The sequence below is a fragment of the Glycine max genome, chromosome 19 (genome assembly GCF_000004515.6).
Source record: "Glycine max cultivar Williams 82 chromosome 19, Glycine_max_v4.0, whole genome shotgun sequence".
Lineage (NCBI taxonomy): Eukaryota > Viridiplantae > Streptophyta > Magnoliopsida > Fabales > Fabaceae > Glycine > Glycine max.
In genome coordinates, this window is record NC_038255.2 from 175,130 (window position 1) to 197,729 (window position 22,600).

The 22,600-nt window shown below is 31.4% G+C and overlaps 3 protein-coding genes and 1 pseudogene across 4 annotated transcripts; 3 read left to right on the forward strand and 1 right to left on the reverse strand.

Moving 5' to 3' along the window:
• Positions 1-6,725: 6,725 nt before the first annotated feature.
• On the forward strand, positions 6,726-7,863 carry LOC102664771 (uncharacterized). 2 transcript variants are annotated; one of them, XM_006603728.4, is made up of 2 exons: positions 6,726-7,211; positions 7,328-7,863. In XM_006603728.4, exons 1-2 carry the CDS (start codon positions 6,882-6,884, stop codon positions 7,493-7,495), a joined length of 498 nt encoding a protein of 165 aa, XP_006603791.1. In that variant the 5' UTR covers positions 6,726-6,881; the 3' UTR covers positions 7,496-7,863. The 2 variants fall into 2 exon arrangements, with proteins under 2 accessions (XP_006603791.1, XP_006603790.1); XM_006603727.4 differs by having other exon boundaries at positions 6,750-7,211; positions 7,325-7,863.
• Positions 7,864-8,843: 980 nt separating this feature from the next.
• On the reverse strand, positions 8,844-10,033 carry LOC100783853 (probable glucuronokinase 2). The gene is made up of 2 exons (XM_003554782.5): positions 9,786-10,033; positions 8,844-9,461 (listed from the first exon to the last, which is right to left on the reverse strand). Exons 1-2 carry the CDS (start codon positions 9,996-9,998, stop codon positions 9,444-9,446), a joined length of 231 nt encoding a protein of 76 aa, XP_003554830.1. The 5' UTR covers positions 9,999-10,033; the 3' UTR covers positions 8,844-9,443.
• Positions 10,034-10,800: 767 nt separating this feature from the next.
• On the forward strand, positions 10,801-14,206 carry LOC100783313 (serine/threonine/tyrosine-protein kinase HT1-like; annotated as a pseudogene).
• A 2,860-nt stretch (positions 14,207-17,066) lies between these two features.
• On the forward strand, positions 17,067-21,752 carry NAC180 (NAC domain containing protein 180). Its single transcript, XM_006603726.4, has 6 exons — positions 17,067-17,289; positions 18,341-18,473; positions 19,015-19,201; positions 19,958-20,439; positions 20,989-21,294; positions 21,379-21,752. The coding sequence occupies exons 1-6, from the start codon at positions 17,282-17,284 to the stop codon at positions 21,430-21,432; spliced, it is 1,170 nt and encodes a 389-aa protein (XP_006603789.1). The 5' UTR covers positions 17,067-17,281; the 3' UTR covers positions 21,433-21,752.
• The last annotated feature ends 848 nt before the right edge of the window (positions 21,753-22,600 follow it).

Sequence of the window (22,600 nt, forward strand, 5' to 3'; positions counted from 1 at the left end):
TACTCTCATCTTAAAGTAAGTGTCATCTTAAATTATTTTATACATGCCAAGAAAACTAACCTTATTAATAATTAGATGAAAGAGAATAATAATTTTATAAAACTAACCTTATTAAATAGATGAAAAAAGTATTATTAATATTAAATTCAAAAATTAAAGTGACATTTATTATGAATATTAGTGGAAAAGAATAATTAACATTGTAAGCCTTCTTAATTTTTAGACCATTATCCAAATTATGATTATTTTTATCTTTTTATTTTATTATTTTCAATCTATCTCTCGCTCCTTCCACTTTCTCTAGTAAGATTCTCTCTCTTTCTTTTTTCTTTTTCCTCCTTATCCCTTCTAGCTTTTATTGTATGTTCTTTCTTTCTTTCTTTTTTCTTCTCTTCACAAATAGCAAACCCAACTCCCTCTCTCTATTTTTGTCTCTCCCTTTCATCATTTTCTCATTCTTATTATTCTTCTTCTAAAAAAATATTAATCCCTTTAGTCTCCATCTTCGATTTTGTTTCTCTCTTTCTCTCTCTCTCTCTTTCTCTCTTTTCTCATTTTGATTGGTGATCCAACCCAAGATGCATCTTCTTCCCCAGGGCTTCGAAAGGGTACTCTTAGAACACCAATGAGCATAAAATGGAGAAATAATAAAATGTGTTTTGTTTGTTTTAATTATCTGTTTTCCTTTGTATTTTTTGATGTTGTGCTTCCTACGTTATTTTTTTTCTCTCATCGTGACATATATATTTATATTCTGATATAAGAAATTGATGTTGTGCTTCCAATGTTTTTTTTCCCTCATCGTAACCTATATATTTACATTCTGATATAAGAAATCAAACATAAGTCAGTTGAGGCTTTTTTCAATCTAATTACTTTATTGATTAAAACATTGTTACTGGCATGTGATTAAGGTATTCCTTTGTCATTGATCCAAGATTAAGTTATTCTTATTAACTTTGCTCCTTTTAGGACAAGGAAAAAAGGAACTACTTGAAGACATTTACTTGAGAGAGGGAATATAAATAGTATTCAAACAAGAGTTGACTAGCTCATAAATAGTTATCAGATTTAGAAATTAAGAAAAAATTTGTTTTGAGAATGAAGAATCATTGTGAAAAGATAGAGAATTTTGTTTTGTTCTATGAGGGATTTTTAGAAAAGGCTATGAGTGAGGTTGTGTGTATTGATACAAGGAGAATAAGTGAGTGTTGTGTGTGTGAATTGCCTTTGTGCAGTGTATGTATTGGTTGTGATTGAGTGTTGAGTGGATTCAATGAGAAATGAGTGGTTATTGTATTTTTTTTATCAGCCAAGAATAGTTATTATATATGCTTTCTTTATTTTTTTTCCTTCATTTTTATGTCTCATTATGAGTGTGTGTCAATTGCTATTGTAAGAGAAAAAATGATTCTGAGAATAGGAGGAGAAAGATGAATCATGATCTGACTAATGAATTATGCTAATTTCTTTTACTTTTATGATTTTGGTTATATTTTTTAGATCTAGAACAACCAATATTATTGCTTGCTATTGTAAAAAAATGACTCTAAGAATAGGAGAAAAATGAATCATCATCTGACTGATGAATTATGCCATTTTTTTACTTTTATGGTTTTAGTTATATATTTTTTAGATCAAGAACAATCAATATTATTGTTTTCAAGCTAAGAAATGAGGTAATTGCTTTCAATTGATTGATCATTCTAAATTTCATTTTTTTGCCCAACATTTTTTATGGAATGTTGTTACAACAAAGAGGAAAGTTTTCTTTTCATGGTTATGCGGTTTTCATCATCTATTTTCCATATCATTGAAACATTCTCATCTTCTTGCAGAAATTAAAACTGTGTAAGATTTTATTTAAAAAAAATTGAACTTATCTTCACTTATTTTGTTATTTCTTTTGATATGATATATGATGTTGTTGTATGGGATTAAGTTAATGTTTGTTTCAGTCTTACAATGTTTAAGGTGATAAAAATCTTAATTTTTCATTTTGTCTTTCTTAGTTTAGTTCTCAAATTTCTATTTTCCTTATTTTTCTCATATTTCTAATTTTTTTTTATCAAATTGAGTCTTGCTTTCTTCCTTTTGTTTTATCTCCTTTAAAGTTTCTTTGTAGAAATTTCTTCTTTTTCTTCATTTTCCCAAAAAAAAAATTCAACTTGGTTGGGCTTGAACTTGGGGTTGCAGTCTCGACTATCATAATGAGATGTGTAATTTCGTCTTTTGATTTATTTTTCTTTTTTTTACCATACACTTTCAGCCTTCTTTTTTTCTTACAGAAATATCTTAAGCTAAGAGAGTTCTTCTTCTTCTTTCCCATTTCTTTTTCTTTTTTGTCTACCAAATTATTATTTGATTTGCCTTTCAAAAAAATTATTTTTGATTTTGTTGCAATCTTCTATTTGTGTGTAGGCAATCAGTGTAGATGAATCCCATGTTTTTGAAAAGTTAAAGATACATAAGTGCTTCCTTTTTTCGGGTAAATGATTTGATTTTTCATGTGAGGTTTTCTAATGTATAAGTTTAAAATCATTTAATATAAAATTGTTCCTGAAAGGACTTTGAATTTTGAATGTTAGTTTCTTCTCTAAATTTATAAAAATTGTTCCTAATAAGCAGGTATAATGTCTCATTTTTTAGTGGCTATGTGATTATCTAGGAAGTGAGTTTTCTTTTGTCTTTGGCCAACAACAAAGATGCTTAATATAATTTGATTAATTGGTTGATTAAGATACTACAAGAATTATAATGCATAATTGGGGTCATTTGGGTGTTCTTTTACTACCAATAAATTGTCTGTTATCACTGCATATAGAAAACAAACATTGCATACTTCAAATAGTTTTCTTTTATTATCACTAAGGTTTAAAAATATAAATATGCATATTGTACATCAATGATACTATCATATATTATCAACTAAGGTTTAAAAATTATTTTCTAACAAAAAAAGAGATTAGTCTATAAGTTTAAATGGATGAAATAGTGAGACCATACTCTGAAAAATCACATATATAAAGTCCTGATATTATTATTATTATTAGATGTTATTATTACTATTATTATTATTATTTCAGAATATATGAAATGCAAATAACATGTGACTAGGAATAGAAATCTAAGATTGATTGTAAGAAATATATATGAAATTTTTAATTTTTTTTCTTGATAAAACACATTCTAAAACGGTTCTTTGAAAAAGCGTCGTAGAACGTCTACATTCTAAGACGATTTTCCCAGGAAACCATATTAGAATCCTCAAAATATTTTATTTTATTTAAAAAAAAATAATTTTAAGACAATTCTTGAAAAAACTGTCTTAGAATCCCATAAACCATTTACATTCTAATATGGTTTTATCAAAAAATCATCTTAAAATCCTCAAAATATTTTATTTTATTTTATTTAAAAAAAATATTCTAAGACGATTCTCGAAAAAATCGTTTTAAAATTCTCAATATATTTTACTTTTAAAAAAGATATTCTAAGACGATTCTTTGAAAAAACGTTTTAGATTGTACACATGCTAAGACGAGTATATTCCTAAAAATCGTCTTAGAATTATAACTTTTCTAAGACAGTTTCCTGAGAACCTTCGTCATAGATGCGAACTTTCTACGATGTTGGCTATGATGACGATTAATAACTATCATAAAATGTCTTAAATAACCGATGTAAAATATCTATTATGTAGCAACGATCCTCAATGTCTGTTTCATGACTTTAACTGATTTTCTTTATTGTTGGTTATGTCTATTGAGCTAAAGTTTAACACCAACTATCATCCATGTCTTGATTATATATTATATATTATAACATTGTAAACAATAAAGTATAATAATAACTATATTTAAATTATATATTTGCGTTCAAATTATTATCATTGCTACATCCATTAAAACTTTAATACACTTCACCTAAGGTCTACCCTACTTTGGATTATTAATTTTTATTATTAATATATCTCAAATTGTAATTTTTCTAATATTCAAACAAAAATTTACTTCTTAATCTATTTAGAATTTTGTTACTAAAAAATGAAATATAATGGAGCCAAGCGGAAGGACTGTGCGCATGGACAGGTTAAAGCAGAAAAATATTTTCTCAAATCCAACAACCCCTAAACTATGTTGCACGTTTTTACCCCAAAAGGAAAAAAGAAAACTTCCAGTCGTGGGCTCTAAATCCCATCATCATGGGAGGGAGCAACAGAGCAGAGAAGTTAAAGATGATTTATGGAGATAGCCTCTTTCAGCTCTTGAAACTCCTATGCATCATCTGCTGAATATTGCCCTACAAGAGAAGACAAAAGAACCATATAAACATTTACACACAATGATTCTTGGAAGGTCACCTCAACGACAAAAACCACTTACCACTTGAATCTCTTCGGAGAACAATTAAATGGGCACAATTGCGAAATCACAACATAAAGTCAACAATAACTACACAACTTTGATGTTATTGTTGGAGGATATTATAGTATTTTCTCATCTTCATGACTATTCATTGTTTCCCCAACAAAATACTACAAACTAGACTTAAAACATCGACTCTTCACTAGAATTATTTAATATTAGACCTTGATGAACCCAAATTACTTATGTTGGATTAAGTCCATATATGCATGCTACCAAAGCAATCTTGACAAAATGTTCTAAAGAACAATTGTCACCGCCCCCAGTCTTGCAGTTAAATTAAATTTTAGACAAGCGTACATGTATCCAAATAGAGGATGGTATGATGAATGATTAGGAATGATTGCAAGATAGCATTGCATACTCAGATAATCAGAGAAAAAACTCTAATTCTTTGGTCTTACAAAGAGAAAAAGTGACTTATTTTAGAATGAATGGATTAACAGTTCAGTCACAAGAATTGTTCTGAGGACAGTGTATCACTTCCGAAAAAATATATCAAATGCTCTCCTAGCTATTTAATTGTTCAAAGAAAAATCAATTTGATTAGGATCACAGTGGAATTGTTCTTTAGTCCATAAAAAACTTGTTGATTTATTATATGCATGTATGTATATGACAACAAATAAAGATCCACTAACGCGCTATAATCCAGCCTTGAAATTTAATCAGTGAAATAAGTTACTCCACTTATTGAATATCAAGTATTAGATATGGATGCACTTGATTCACTTTTTTTGCTGAAAAGGTTCAGAACTGATTACATGAATTTATGATGTTCCAGTTGATGGACAAAAGTACATTTTCTTTTTTGGATCATAAACTTACACATGAGAAAAATAAATTAACTCACTGGCGAATCAACATCCCATGTTGAAGTAGCCTCCCCCAAACGGAAAACACCACTATAACCCTTAATCATCCCTTGATATCCGAAACATAAAAGTTACTCAGATAAAAAATTTCAACCAAAACAAAACCACACGATAGTGAAACAGAAACAAATTCTGAATCACCTGTTTACTAGTTTCATTGTTTTACCAACACAAACAATCAACAAACCAGTAGCCATTGGGTCAAGAGTCCCAGCATGACCTACCTGTAAATGAATAATATAAGTCTACAAGAAGAAGCAAGCATAAATAAAGATCTGGTGGAAAAGAATTTTTTTCACTTTGACAAGGTGACAACTCAGCTTTCCTTAAACCGAGAATGAAGTCCAACCTGCCAAAAATTTACATCAGTTATATATGTTTCCATTGACACACCAAAATGGCAACTTGAGTAAAACGCGGTAGCAATATCTACCAAATAAACAAAGCTTTAAATCAAGCTAACATCCTATAAAATCGATAAAAAAACGACACCACCAAAAACAATGAAGCTTACATAACATAAATCATCAATCCTCCTCCACCAGAAATTATTATATGATCCAAGATCATCATGTATGTTTTATCCCAAAAAAAAAAATTAATTTTAAGAGAACGAAAAAACTATCAAAATTTTTGTAGAAACATATTCCAAATATTTTTATATTTATAAAAATGAAAAGCATATTTTAGCATAAATTATATCATATCAATATTCTCTTGTACTTTTTTTACTCCTCTCTCAAGGTGTTAAACATTTTCTTTTTATAAAATATTTTTTTATATAAACATTCACTTTTTTTAATTTATAGAAATCAAAGACAACTAGACAATTCACCACAATTCACACATCTACTTGAACAAACTCCTTGATTGTGTTATTTTTGTCTGGTGAGAATAAACATATCCAATATGATTCTTCTTAAATTTGTTAATTATTTGAATAATTATTAACTCTCTTGCATTTTTTTAACTAACCCTTCTATTTACCATATAAAGAAAGTATTAAATTTTTTAATTTTTTTTAAAACAATAAATATATTTTGTTCTTAATATAATATTGTTTTATAAAATATTACGAGCATTTACACTTTACCAATTAAAAAAATACAATAGGAGCATTTAACATTACCCTCTTTATTCTTACATGACAAAGTTTCAATTTTATTTTAACTTAAATATCTTTATAATTATTACAAATTATGTTTATTTTTTTATTACAACATTTTAAATATTAATTTTTTATTATTTAAAGCGTCATCTAAATCTAAACTGTTTTAAATACCAATTAAAGTTCATACACCTTAAAAAAATTAAAGCCCATATAAGGCCAAGATCTTAATTTTTATAGGGTACTACTAATTAAAGTCACAGAATTAATCAAATAATATAGTATTAGCTACCAATCAATCAAGTACTAGTATGTGATGACAATCACGTTAGTTGTGGCAGTAGTGGTGAATAGAAGTTGAAACAAAGTAACAAAACGAAAAAGAAATAAAGAATAGTAGCGGCAGAAAATTGAAAAACGGAAAATCGAACTTGAAAAAGTCTAAAACCCGCGCTCTCTCCGATTTTTGAAATGGAAGACGACCAATTGGAACTCTGCAACGACGACGGCTTCGTCTTCAAGCGCAAGCGCCGCCGCGTCGACGCCCCACCGCCGCCGCCCTCCGAGCCCGACCAAGAGGCGGCGGAAAAATTCCGGAGAGAGCGTAAGAAACAAACCCTACTCAAGCTCAAATCCAAGTATGAGAAAGAGATTCTTCAATGGGAATCATTCTCGAACACCTTGCGCTCAATGCAACAACTACACACCACTCCACAACAACAGCCCCAACCAAACCTAAGCCTATCTCTTCCTTCCACCGATTCCGCCGGTACCTCCCTCCTCCGCGACCTCCTATTGCAGGTAAAACCCCTCAATTTACTAAATCTTTGACCTAATTTTGCTAGATTCGCAAATTCCTGGGTTCCACTTTTAATTATAGGGTTCATAATCGAATTGCATATAATTTATGCCAGCAGGTGGAGGCGCAGGATGCAATAATTCGTGATGTGTCAAATTTGTGCGACATAGCGGAAGCGGTGTGCGTTAAGAGAGAAGAACAGCTTAAACAAACCTTGTTCGATCTTCCAATCTGGGCTTCTCCGCTCGAACTTATGCAAGGGCTATGTGATGGTGATGATGATTGAATTTGAAGCTGCTACTGCATTACTCTCTTTGGTAATGAATTTGAAGAAGCAGAAAGAAAGGAAATGATGGTCTTTACACCGTCAATTTTAATATTTGTAAGTGTAAACTCTGTAGTAGCACAGTGATGTAGTGTAGATTAGGCATTTGGCAGCGTGGTAAATATTCTTAGATTGAATTGTGTTATCAACAGTATTAAACGTTTTAGGCTGAATGAATGATATTGATGAATTTATAAGGTGGGGAGGCTAAGATGGAATCATGTGGTTTTGTATAAAAGTTCATTAACTTCTAGAATCTAATGTCATTATGTGATTGATTTCTTACTGTTGCTTCTCTTTAGAGAATAATAGGACATCGTTTTTGTTTATCCTTATTACTGTATGATGGCATTCAATATATGATGATATAATGAATTTGTTTATGATGATGTCCTTGAAAATAGAATTTTTCTAGTTCTCTGTTTTCATTCCACCAGTGATTTGTTGAGTATTAAAATTAATGTATGGTTTTAGAGTAATGAAACATTAGACAGGGACAAATCAGAGATGAGTGATTCGGAGTAATTTAAGAAATGTAGGTAGAATTAATGTAGTGAAATGTACACCGGATTTTCAATAAGGATAAGTAAAGAAAATGATACATTAAGTAGTAGTTTGAATAAATTAGGATGTGTAAAAAGTTGCAAACGGTTTTCTAAAACATGATAAGTAATGATGTATATTACTGTAATTAGGACAAGTTACAAATAGGTATAAATTACTCTGTAAGATTGGATTGTCTGTGCTTATAAATTACAAATTTACAAATTGGTAGACACACTCATTTTATTCTACATGAGCCAAGCTGGTTGCAATTTTCAATCCTTTTTTAGCTTTATCCTTTACTGGAAAAACCTTAGTCCGTGTCTATAGCCTATCTAATGAGACATGATAAAATTAGTCTCCATTTGTTTTAACAATTAACATCAGAAAATCAACTGTCACGTTTTTTTATTTAAATGAAAAACATTTTTCTATTTAGACATCATTTTTTATAGGCAATTCAATGCTTTAGACATGAAGAACATCGTCAATTCTAACTAACTTTAAAACAAACAGACCTTCGTTTTAATTCACTCCTTTCACTGCATCTAAAGTTGGTTCAACTAATAAAATCAAACAGTAACTGTTGAACATACATCTCCGTACATAAGCTCTTTAAAAAAAAGTGCAGCTCTTATTTAACAAAGTCAATCCATAATTTTCTTTTTTTGCAAAAAAACAAATGGCAGATTTTGAGTTTTTCTCTTATTAAACCTAACCAACTTACGCACAAGATGTATGAAATTGGCCAGACAAGCGATGCAAATTACAAAGGTATCCTGTAGGTCTCATATATGCTGCTAAAAGCACCCCCAAAGCTTAGACATAAACTATATAACACCGCCCATATGATCCAAATCCCAACCATAAACATACGAAACCAAAATATACCACAAACCAAACTCTCAGATCCACCCTCATCAAAAGCCAACAAAAACAACTTCCAAGTTCGATCCCCTCTCAACAAAAAGGAACAAACTTACATTAAAAAACTAAATTCCTTCTATAATTAAAATCTTGGCTGTTTATTCTGTCTGTAACCAAAACAAAACTGTCATTGCGCTTTGAGTATGCCAACTCCCACCAGCTTTAAACCCGTGTGCTAGCTCACCATATGAAAATGGTGGGCAGATTGAATAATCTATAACTCGTCTTAAGTGAATGAAAATTTTATTTTGTTGAGAACTATTTTTCAAACCCTCAAACAGATTACTTTATTTGCAAGGTTTTCAAGTCAATTTCATTTAGACGAGAAGGAAAAGGTTCAATAGGTAGTATCACAAATCCTTCTTTTTGAGTAAATTTTGATGCAGCTCCAACCTGTCTAGCAACCTCTACCATTTTTAGGTTCAAATCCCCGAGGGCATCACCTCCAAACATTAACCTGTACAATAATATCCCAACAACCAAGTTTAATACAAACTCCACAATTCCATTTCATTTGTTAGGGTAAACAAAATGAATGAGTTTTTAGAGATTACATTGATTGAAGAGTGTATTAGGCACCATTAGTTACTTTGCTCGGATGTTAGTTGATGGACCCTTAATTCCTTTGTTCTTTCCAACTTGAGATGGTTATGAATTAAACTTCTCCAAGTTAAATGCTTAGGTTTATCCAAACAAAGTTTAGAGCATGTTTTATGATGCTGGTCGTAGTTTAGTGTTCTCAGTTATGTTAGAAATGTTAATTAGATCCAATTGTAGTTACCTGGCGAGGAATATTGATGGCGTAGGAGGGAGTGAAATTGTGGTCGCGAAGATCGTGGAGGGGCTCGTCGGAGGGACCAAGCGTGACGGTGGAGCAGAAGTTGGCGACGCTAAACGATATCGTTTTGCCGTAATACACATCGCTTGGATTTCCGAGCAAACCCACCCTCGCATACGCCTTGTGAGATATCACAGAATCACTATCAATGCCCATTGCTTTCTCCTCTCTTCTCTATCTCCCCCATCACCCTCCCTATATATATAGATATCATAATCAAACAAACTTTAAAAATTAGCCTAGAACGTAAACAAAATCAACATAAAAATAAAAAACAATAGTTTTAAAAAAAAATCATGAATAATTTAATTTAATAATTTAATAAACTATGTTAGATAAAAATTACTACATTTTATATTTAATAATTAATTTATATATTATAGTATTATGAATTGAATTGGATTTTAAAAATAGAATTCATTATCCAACTTATATATTAATTGGGTATTAAGTGGTCGGGTTGGATTTCATCCCAACTCTAAAAATAAATCCGAATTAAACCAACATATCAGTTTGGGTTCTCACCTTACCCCTAATTGCAATAATGGATTATAGAAAGAAAATACTATTGAAAAGGAAAAACAATGATACTCAAATCATTTTTTACTAAAAAAAATGCAATTATATCTAAAAGACACCTCTATCTAAGAATTGCAAACCAAAGAAAATGAAGAACGGATGGACCAATTTCTCATGCCTCACACTTTCAGAAATTTGACTATTTACTCTAAAAAAGGAGAAAGTTTTTAGATATTTTTATTTTCTCGTTTGCAAGTAATCTTCTGCTGACAAGGCCTATTGTTTTGGCTCTTTGATTTGATTTTTTTTTTTTTAAAACTTCTGGTTTGTTGTTGAGTGCCTCCTAACATGTGGGGTTTTATTCTCTGCCTCCTAAACAAAGGCAAGTGTTGATTTTTTTTTCCTATTTTTTTAATGATCTATGTCCATTATTTTGGGGATAAGAGTGCATGTGTTGGGAAAAGTTGCCTTTGGAGTGTGCAAAAGTCGAGCCTTTTTCTCTTGTCAAACTCACAAGGGGTTATAACTTCTTCCATGATGTCATGCAACGGATTCATAATTCATTCCAGTTAAGGGTCTTTTTCTTTTAGTTGGTTGGTATGCTTCCACGTTTTTTTTTATGGACAAATGTTAGTTGTTAATATTGTTAGTTTTTGTTAGAGGGGATTTGAATCTGTGTGTAATGCTGAGAATGACATGATGTGGTTGCTGTGTGTGTGTGTGTGTGAGTGTTGCTGCTACTTGCTAGATAGTTCCACATCTTCTTGAGGAAAAAAAAAAAAAGTGAAATGGGATCTGGGAATGAGGTTCACTCAGTTGGCGACTTCAATTTAGATTCCTAGTGGCTGGTAGATCCGAAACAACTATTTATTGGTCCAAAAATTGGGGAGGGTGCTCATGCCAAAGTATATGAAGGAAAGTAAGTCAAACCTGTTTTGGATTCAATTTTGGTTTTTCAATCCTTTTATGCTAAAATTTCTCATTATTTTTTTCTTGTAAGATTTAGTGCAAAGTTTGTTTCGATTTCTTAGTCAGAATTATTATGCTTCTCCTTTCCATGAGTTTGGCGAGGTTGACAAAATTCGTTTGGATTATAATTGATTTTAAAGTGAGGTGATTTATTTTTATTCTAAAAGCAGTTGTTAAACTCATAATAAATCTATTGATCCAAAATACAAAAGCTACTTAAATACTTAAAGTTGTTTTAATTCCAAATCAATTATGGACTAAGAATCAACTTCTCAACTACCAAACGTGAGATATATTTACCAAAATCACATTAGCTGGAATTTCAATGTGATTCTGGATGATCCAAGTTGAATTCAAACACACATCCAATTTCCCAGTTAAATCTGTTTGGATAAATACATATTCTGTATCCATTAGGTAGGATTATTTGCTGACTTGTTGAGTTTCTATTGTTGATTTCCTTTAATTGCAGATATAAAAATCAGAATGTTGCTGTTAAGATTATCAACAAGGGAGAAACTCCGGAAGAGATTTCAAGGAGAGAGGCTCGGTTTGCCAGAGAGGTTGCTATGTTGTCGAGAGTTCAACACAAAAATCTGGTTAAGGTTGTATACAAGGACAGAAACAATATTATTTTTTAAAAAAGTCTAGTTAGATATATATTTTAATCAGAATTGGCAATAGACTGATGTTAACCAGTACTTAAGAATCATGTTGGTATTGATGAATTGGGAAGTATCGTGTCTCATTAGAGGTTCTATTTTGGTTTGATGCCAGTTTATTAGGGCCTGCAAAGAACCTGTTATGGTTATAGTTACTGAACTTCAATTAGGTGGGACATTGCGCAAATATCTCTTGAATATGCGTCCAAAGTGCTTGGATATGCCTGTGGCTGTTGGATTTGCTCTTGATATTGCCCGAGCAATGGAATGTTTACACTCTCATGGGATCATTCACCGCGATCTTAAACCCGGTATGCCTACATAAATTTTGTACTTCCTGGTTTTTGTTGAGTCTTATCTGGTAGCTCTTAATGGAAAAGTTTGTTACTTAATGATTTGTGGAATTTTGCATTCTGTGTGAGTTACTTGTTTCCTCTTTACATGCTTGATTAGTTAGACCTTTCAAGCAAATTGGAAAAGGCACCTTTTCTTTGTTGGTCTCTATACTATCTAATTTGGGTAGAATTGATTTTGATATATCTAACTTTGAACTGTTGACAATATTTGGGATGTGTATTCAAATGAATCTCAGTTGTAGATTTACATTGGAACGTGGGTTTTTCATTGGAAAGTGCAAAAACTAAATATTATCCTTGTCTAAATAATTATACTTTGAAAAATGACTTTGTTATTGTTAATAGGCTTTACGACGAGCCATTATACACAGCTAGGCTTTACTCTAGGAGTCTATCTGCTGTAAACTTTTGTAAAATAGTCTATCATTCATTTACACCCAATATTTTGATCAAACTGGCATTGCTATCCCTTGTAAGGCCATATTTTTGTACTAAACATTCTGAGCCATTTTGTTTTAGTTGAGATGATCACGAATATGTTAATATTAGAAATGAAGCTTCTGATGAACATACAATTGATAGTAATATTAAGCAGTATCTACTCCTATGTATCAAAGACCAAGCATAATTCTGATAACTTTCTTCTTCCATCCTTTGCAGATAACTTGATCTTGACAGACGATCATAAGACAGTCAAACTTGCTGATTTTGGTCTAGCCAGAGAAGAGTCCTTGACAGATGATGACTGCTGAAATGGGAACATATCGTTGGATGGCTCCAGAAGTACTTCTTAACCACTTTAAACTTTGAACAGTTATCGATCTTCCAATTTTGTGTTAGGTAATTTATCATTACTTCCCTGTTTGATGGCAGCTTTACAGCACTGTTACTCTAAGACAAGGTGAGAAGAAGCATTACAACCACAAGGTGGATGCCTACAGCTTTGCAATTGTGTTGTGGGAACTCATCCATAATAAGTTGCCCTTTGAAGGCATGTCTAATCTACAGGCAGCATATGCAGCTGCTTTTAAGGTAGATTTCATTCTTATAATTACTTGATAATACTTCTGATTAAGGTCATCACACTTGCACAGTTTATGATCCTTGAGAGTGTGTGAATTAAGGTAGATTTCATTTAAATATGATCAGTGTGCAAATGTGCATTTTTTTTTTTCAATTATCACACTTCAAAAAAGGACCATTTCATCATTTTTGTTTGGCCAGAGTAACTCTAATTAAGTTGTTGGAATTTCAGATACTTAATATACGCACGAACAACTGCACTTTTCATTTTTCAAGTTATGTCATTCGGCCATCGTACTTTTTTAGTTTATATTCTCATTTATCTCATATACTCTACATGGCTATGATCATAGTTTTACTTTACATGATATGAATATGACTAAGGATTCATGACATAATCATATAACTATTTCAGAATACAAGGCCCAGTGCTGAAGACCTTCCTGAGGAATTAGCTCTTATTGTAACTTCATGTTGGAAAGAGGAACCGAATGATCGACCAAATTTCAGTCAAATCATACAGATGCTCCTTCAATATCTCTCCACCATTTCACCACCAGAGCCGGTTGTTCCTCTGCAGATTACTTCATCTGAGAATGCGGTGTTGCCACCAGAATCTCCCGGTACAAGTGCATTAATGCTTGGAAGAGATGACTCTAGAGAAACCAAAGGGTCTTTCTTCTGCTTTTAACCAGTGTTACTGAGGCCTCAAAACACATCGTTTGGTCTTTGGGGTTGTCCCAGATAACCGTTAGGAAAACTAAATAAACCACATTTACCAATTGTAACAACTAAGAACTGGAATCTTAATAATAAAATGTTAACTAATTTCAAATAGTGAGTTTAGTAGCAATTAGTAACTTACAAAGCACCTTTGTTCACAGCATGAGTGGCTGGCATGCTCTTTTTAACATGTATCCTGAAAATTTTGGGGTTGAGGTTGCTGAGATGTAATATTATTGTAAAGTAAGGTTCATCCAAAGGCCTTCACCTCTTTCTTGTTTATGTATGTGGCATGGATAAAAAAAAAGTGAAAAGGATGAAATGGTTACATTTGCTTTCATGTGTTGCATTCATGAAACCTTGTATCGTTGGCTGCCAATTTGTCACGCTTGTTTCTTTTATCCAAAATGGATCCATCTATTTGCAATGAATTAAAGTTGAATATAATTGATTTATTTTGAACTGTTCAATATAATTAAATATATATCTAAATTAATTTTAACCTATGCTTTACATCAAAGTGTGTTATAATGGGAAAAATTGATTTAGTATTTTGTCATTTTTTTAATTATTGCTCACATACATTTTTAATAGAGTTTAATCTCTATGCATTAGTCATGTAAAATAGTTTTACGCTGACATTTAATAAAAAAAATTATCGTTTAAATTATTTTGAAAGTCAACCAATTTACCATATATAATAAATTGTAATTGGATTGTGATCGGATGATTTTGTAAAAATATTTATGTTGTTAGTGTATAACATTTTTTTCTTTTAGTAAGATTTTATAGTTTTGAATAAATTTTAATCAATAGAATGACATTTTTTTTTACAAAAGAATGATGAGTTTAAATGAGCGTGTTTCTTTTACTTGCATGTATAAAACAACGGGTTATTAATTGTTACCACTTCCCCAATTTATTTTTAGATGTTTAAAGTTAATGCATATAAATTATTCAATATTTAATGAAAGTAAAAATTTATTATGTTGATACTTCCTCCACTTCATAAGTATGTTTTTTTCAAAGTTATAATAAGTGTTGTTTTAGATTCCTTTTCACATGCTTTAAAAAGTTAATAAATAAATGAAAAATATAATAATTTCATAAAAACTAATCTTATTATTAATAATAATAATTTAGAGTTAAATGATATTAGTAATAATTAAAAAATTAACATAATACATAAGACTTATTTTGGCATGACACTTATTAATGCGACAGAAGGAGTACCTTACCCTTGATGTTTGCACTAAAACTACTAATATATATATATATATATATATATATTTGAGGAAAAAACTTCAATTAGACTTAAAATTCTAAAACATAAATTATTTTGAGATAAAAAAATAAAATATCTAAAGATGTGAGAAGAGATAGTATTACATATATTTATCTTAAATTTTTTTTTGTCTTTTTTTTCTTATCATAATATTTATAATAATAATTATTTTCTATTTTCTATTTTTTTCTCTTTCTCTTTTATTTTCAATCATACGTGTACATTTCACATTTTCATAAAACAAATGGTCCCACAAGCAATCTGTTAACAAATTAGTACAGTTAACAGTATTTTGGCTTTAAATTAGAATGAGGAATTTATATTTGCACTTTTTTTTATTTTTTTTCAAATTATATTTGATATTTTTTTAAATTACTTTTATTTCTGTCTATTAATATACACGTGTGATTATACTAGATATTCCTCCCTTTTTTACATTACTTTTATTTTTTTAAATGGTCGCACCGTCATGGTTTTTTTTTTCAAATTATATTCGATATCCCTCCTTTTTTTACATTACTTTTATCTCTTATTTTTGTTAATGTCAATTGAAATATGTGCAAACTAAATTATCCTAAAATCTTTGTTAAATACTTAATAACAAATCAACAATTGACTTTGTCAATGAACATTTCTTAAGATAATAACAGTTTTTCCTTTAATATCTGACTCTTACTTCATTGTTGTTAACATTTGAAGAAGATGCAACTCTTAATTGAGATATAAAAAATAAATACTTCAAAGAAAAAAGTTAAAAACACGAACGCAAGAGCAAAACATTAAAATTTGAAGCAAATGACAACAGGCATGGCTGGACAAAACGCAACAACCAAACGATCCAACACGTACAAAAAAATAAACTAAAAAAAAAGAAAAAGAAGTAAGAAGGGTGTTAACACAAACGTAACAACAAGATGAGCTCCCGTCCAACACAAAGTTGAGTTCACTACTAATCAGAAAGTGTATAAAATATTTTTAGGTTGAAAATAATGTCATGTCTTTTATGGAGTTAAGAAAAAGAAAAATAATAATATTTTAGATATAAATTTTCATTAAAAGTTACTTGATTCGCATGTGTTTATTTTCTGTTAAGTTATTAAATGATATTTAGGAAAGAGAAGGGTCCCATTGTGTTATGAGTTAAACTATTTTTTGTAGGATGAAAAAAAAGAAAAATGTTGAGTATATTTGAAAAAAAAAGGAGATGCAAGTAAAATTTACTCAATTAGAATTTGTTTTAAATATATTGATAATGTAAAAAACTAAATTATATTATTTAACCACAAATTATGATATTATAATAATATTTTAAAAGGGATATTTACAATGAGTTATAATTAATTAACCTTGTAACAATTGATTGATATGAAAAGTAAACTCTTGAAAGTATGCATCATTTATTTCCTTCTTAATTTGAAACAACACAGAATGCATTCACAGCACCACTGTATTGATTGTAAATAATCACATTGCCGTTACCGGACATGGGTCCAACACGTATTCACCACACCAGTGTCCTATGACAACTTTAGAATTCTTTTATTTATTACGTCATAGCATTGCATCATTAAGTAGAAGCAATCTTAACAAGATTGGTTTTATGTAATGGCTTGGGAAGCAAGTAGCCACAGAGGTGGTAATAAGGTAATTTACCACAGTGTCTCTGTTTCGCTCGGTTTTCGGGGTGACAAGACAGCTTCTGTTTCGCAAAGGTTCAGAGTTTTCAGTCAATGGTGGGTGGGTGCTTCCAGATTCGGACTCAAAGAGTTTCTTTTCTTTCGCGCTCTCAACCAACACATTACTAGGTTGTTCACTCGTCCAAGTTAACTCTACACCTTAAATACTCACAACTCACCCCACTTAACGCGTCTTTCTCTTCTCTCCTTCTCCTTCTTTGGCACTATGGCTAGGTGAGCTTAGTTAGCAGATTGCATTGCAAGTTTCATTTTTTGCTTCTTTTCTGAGCCACCCCATTTTGCCATTTTCGGTTATGTCTTCAGACCCCCTTTGTTGAGTTGAGTTGAGTTGATTGGGAGAAAGAAAGAAAAAACACTTTTTTTCCTTTTCTGGGTGGTTTTGTTTCGGATACTTGTGTCAGAGAAATGTTCCCTTGCTCGTTAGTGGCTTATTTTAGTAAAATAAGTACGGTGCACATTCACATGGTTGAGTTTTGGCTTTTGTTGGTGTTGGTGTATCATGGATGGACGCCATGTTTGGATTTTTTTTTTCTTCTATTTATGGAGAGAGACATATAGTTAGTTAGCGGGTATAATTGACATTCTCATTTGGAGTTTAGTGTGTTCTACTTAACTTGGAAATGCTAGCATCTCCTTTCGTCTACTGACACTGCACTCTTGGAGTGAAACAACATTTGTGGAGTGCCAAATAATGATTTGTAGCTTTCTGGATGATCGAAATACAATCATTTTTCTTATAGATGCGATCATGTGAATTAGTAGGATACTATATTATTAAGCGAATCTTGCCACATTTGTTGGGAAAAAAGTTGTTGTAATGTTCATTTATCTATTTCATTTCATAGTCTGGAGAATGAATTCCTGCTATCACCGAGATTCCACTTTTTGTTTGGCCGGCAAAAGAAATAGGAAAGGAAGAAATAAGAAAAACAGAAATTGAAAGAAAAGAGGATGAAGAGAAAGTTTGCTGTATTTTCCGCGTCTAGAACAGTACATGGATTTTGTGTCCCCAAAATTTCTTTGATGCTTTCTTCATGCTTTTCTTCTTTTGTCTCCGTCTTTGTTTGTCTTTATATCATTGATGTTATGAAACATCCTGAATATCATCAGAAGACATGGAATTTTCACTTATAATGCCATCTTGTAAATACTAGTTTCATAACTAATGACTTCAGTTTATTTTCTCATAACTAACACATATATAATAGGAAGTTCTTCTGGTAAACGACGTGTGTTTTGAAGGACTGATGACTTTGTTTTGCAGGAGCTGGCTTATTGACATTAGAGGATTTGCAAAGAAAGTGAAAGATACTACTCTGTCAACAGATGATCAAATGAAGGACTGTGGAACATACAGCGAATGCCCGAAATGTCATTATCATATTGATAACAGTAATGTATGTTAGATTCAATATATTCAGTCTCAGTTCAAATATTGGTCTTCAAATTCACACGTACACTAAAATAGAGAAAACACTATAAGCCTATAAGTAGTAAACTATACTCTTATAGTAGAGTTCTTGATTTTACCCTGGAGTTTGTACATGCTCAATTTCCTTTAACCTAAATCTTTTTTTTTTTTGGCCTATTAAATCAGTTCAAGTCTTTAAAGTTTGCAAACCTTACCTTCATAGAAGGATTAAATTCTTGAATCAGTTCCGCATTCATGATTCGTTATGCATGTGGTGGCGAGTAAAGTGTGCGACAATAAACTAAGTAATCTCAGTCGTTATTGAGAAAATTGCTCATCAATGATTGATATTTCAATACACTCATTATTTTTATGCATGTATACATATATTGACAATTGCTCTTCTTATCAATGACTGATATTATTTACTTTATTCTTTAAAGTGAGTTAACTCACTTTAGGGGAGACAAATACAAGATTTAACTTATTGCATATGTTTCATTAAGAATATTTGTTTGTCTGTGCAGGTTTCTCATGAGTGGCCTGGCTTTCCTGTTGGTGTAAAGTTTGATCCTTCTGATGTTGAGCTTTTAGAGCATTTAGCAGCAAAGTGCTGTATTGGAAACAGAGAGCCACACATGTTTATTCATCAGTTCATCCCAACTCTAGAAGGAGAGCAAGGTATTTGCTACACTCATCCACAAAATCTTCCAGGTGAGGGTTCTTCTGACCTTTTCAAATACGTGAACATTTATCATTTATTCCACAAATCGTTGTGTAGTGGATTTTGTTTTTGATCGGCCAAAGAGTAATGGACCAGTAAGGTGAAGTTCATGTGCCAAGCATCTTAAGGATGCTACTCAAACACTTCCTTACCTATGGAAGTGAATAACAGACAATGGTCCCTTGTGGAGTAGGTTGTGAAGTTCATGTGAACAAAATCCATATAAGATAATAACAATGTAAAATCAGTGCGCCTTCTGCACCTTAGCCGAATGCGTTGCTAATTGATACCTGACTAAGATAAAAAGGAAAATAAAAAGGTAACAAAAAATTTGATTCAAGCACATTCAATCATCAAGTATAGGTTTAATTAAATCTCAATCAGCATCTAACAAATATTCTTGGGCTTAGGAGGCCTATTACTTCCCTTTTAAACTAAAAGTAACAAAGGCTTAGAAAAATTTAATTGATTTCCATATCTAGAATCTCTAGATATCAGATCATGATGGAACAAATAAAAAGAAAAGATATCCGATCATGATGTTTCCCTTGTTTCTCTTTAGGATAGGGATCAGGGGAAGCTTGGATTTTATGATTGTCAAACTTAGCAAATTTAGTGGTTCCAGGCCAGTAATGATTATCTTCTAATTCACTTTACATATATTCATTGGTTCTGACTCTGACCAAATGTTAAATGTGATTTTCTGGAGCATATTCTCTGATAAAATTATACTCGTTTTGCTTTAGGTGCTAAGACGGATGGGAGTAGTGTCCATTTCTTTCACAAAACAGCTAATGCATATGCTACTGGACGAAGGAAGCGTCGAAAGATTCATCATCAAGATGGTTTGACTGAGGAGCATGTACGCTGGCACAAGACTGGTAGGACCAAAGCTGTGACAGAAGATGGAGTGCATAAGGGTTTTAAGAAGATCATGGTTCTTTATATAAGATCTAAGAAAGGGACCAAGCCATATAAAACCAATTGGGTGATGCATCAGTACCATCTAGGGAGTGAAGTTGAGAAGGATGGTGAATATGTGGTTTCAAAAATATTTTATCAACAGCATAAGCAGAATGAGAAGAATGAGGAGAATACAATGGTTGAAGATTCTAACGTAGCAGCACAAGCAGGTCCAAGAACCCCAAAACCAAATCCCCCTACTCGACCTTGTACAGCCAAATGTGATGACAATTTTGATGAAAATGAACTTCTGCCATTCATCCAGGTGTGTAGTTATTTTTTATGCACAAAGCTGTCTATGATAACTATTTTAACTGAGGCTCATCACCTTGAATGTAATCTAAATGAAAAAAAGATAGGACCATATTTGGATAAACTTATCAATAAACACGTACGGAAGAAGAAAATAAAAAAGCAAAAAATAAATCAAATTTCTTCCAAAAGTTAAAATCAACTTATGTAACATGGGTTTTCCAAAAGTTAGATGAAAGAGAAAATTTGTATAAATTGAAGTGCATAAGATTTTAACTTACGAAAAAAATATAATTTACTTTAGCTTTGTATTTTCTTCTCCATGATTAGTTATTGAAAAACTTATCCAAACAAGGCTATCAAATACTAAATTCTACAAAAAACAAGCATATAAAAAAATTCTACTTGTGCACCACATTTGATGGACACATCTTGAAAAACTAGTGAACTTGTGTTAATTTTCTCTCAAGAGAAAAGAGGCAAAGTCAACTGACATTTTTCACTAATTTTCCAAACAGCTACAGTATTTGCTTCACTTATGAAATTTTGCTTATTGCATTAGGATGCCAGGCCTATACCTGGAGAATCACATGCACCACCATCTAATGTTCAAGATGAGGACCCTGCATGGTTGGCTGGTGAATCACAAGCTGACTGTGACTTCGATGGCTTGGAAGACATATTATTATGCAAGGAGATTTTACAATCATCTGCTCTCCTAAATCATTCTGGATTGACCTCCACTTTTAATGGCGATGCAAAGGCGAACAAGTTGGTTGCACCTGGAAACAATAATGATTATGGATCTTATGGAGTTTCTGTCCTGGACACACTGGAATTGGATACTCCTCCAGACTTTGATCTTTCTGTAAGCATCAATTTACTCTTCTTGAGTTTTCCAATAGTTTGTTAACACCCTCTCATTGCTCTGTGTTTCTCATTTTGCATGCAGAATTTACAATTTGGTTCTCAAGACAGCACCCTTCAGTGGATTGACACACCATAAGGTGCTTGTTTGCTTTATAGCAACTTCTAGTTGGTACTGATGCTTAATCCCTAAGTGTTGCAATAATTTTGTTTATTCCTACATGCGAAGATAGTATAAAGCTCGATCAGGTTGTAATCATGTGGTGCTTACAAGCACAAACTTTATGGCTGTGTCAGGTTTCTGGATTATTATAACTTGTATGTATATGTTGTCATAAACTATTAAGGTGAATCTGGAACCTGTGCACTCTTTTATGTGAGCAGTATTTGTGAGAGTGGAGTGGAAATCGAACAGTTTACTAACATACAAACAATTGAATAATTTGTTTTTCAAGTCAATTGGTTGTATGTAAGAATTATTTTTATTTAAAGTTGTTCAAACGTTGCTCTTCTCTGCAAGCATGCATGTAATTATTATTAGAACTATGGAATTGAATTGATTTGTCTCTTTATCTATAACCAGCTTTAAAGCTAAAATTTCACAACCTCGAGTCACTCCGATATGGCTAATTTACTACACATTAGTTGCAATTGAGAAAAGGGTCTTCCTGATTAGAGGTGTTTACTAGTACGGATCATCTGAGTTGATCTAAACTCATCTGAATAGTTTGAGTTAAGTTATTTATGTATTTGAGTCAAAATCGAACTGAACCGATTAAAATCGTTCATGTATGGATTGAATCACGGGTTTAGATTTATAGATCCGATCAAAACCAAGCGATCAAAATTTTTAGAATTGTTTGATTTGACTTTAAATATTGTTAATATTGAGACAGACTCCAAGTGTGGAGTGTTTGAACTAAAATATTGGAACTTCTTAAAATGCTACTTTCAGGTACATCGTTGTTTGTTTCAATCTTTTTTTTTTTCATATTTATTTTTTCTATCATGCTTATAATATTAATGAATCATATTTTGTTCATTTGTTTCAGTAAATCTGATTGCAACTAATCTAGTTGTAACAAAGCTTATTGCAATAAATTAGTTTGTAAGAAATAGTTGTGATTCAAACGATTATAGTAAATTTTGTTGAAGAATATTTTGTTTTAATTTGTATTAGTCTATTTTAGAATATTATGTTGATGGTATTAAATGAATCAATTTTATTATTTTCAAACATTTGATAATATTGTGTTAATTCTATTGAATATTTGAATGAATCATGATATAAAATAGTATTTTAAGAA

Excerpts from the sequence above, each read along its gene's own strand:
- LOC102664771 (XM_006603727.4), top strand. The coding sequence starts at position 6,882 with ATGGAAGACGACCAATTGGAACTCTGCAACGACGACGGCTTCGTCTTC. Across the intron at positions 7,212-7,324 it reads TCCGCGACCTCCTATTGCAG|CAGGTGGAGGCGCAGGATGC; the intron begins GTAAAACCCCTC and ends AATTTATGCCAG.
- NAC180 (XM_006603726.4), top strand. Across the intron at positions 18,474-19,014 it reads ATCATATTGATAACAGTAAT|GTTTCTCATGAGTGGCCTGG; the intron begins GTATGTTAGATT and ends TTGTCTGTGCAG. Across the intron at positions 20,440-20,988 it reads AACTTCTGCCATTCATCCAG|GATGCCAGGCCTATACCTGG; the intron begins GTGTGTAGTTAT and ends TTATTGCATTAG.
- LOC100783853 (XM_003554782.5), bottom strand. The coding sequence starts at position 9,998 with ATGGGCATTGATAGTGATTCTGTGATATCTCACAAGGCGTATGCGAGG.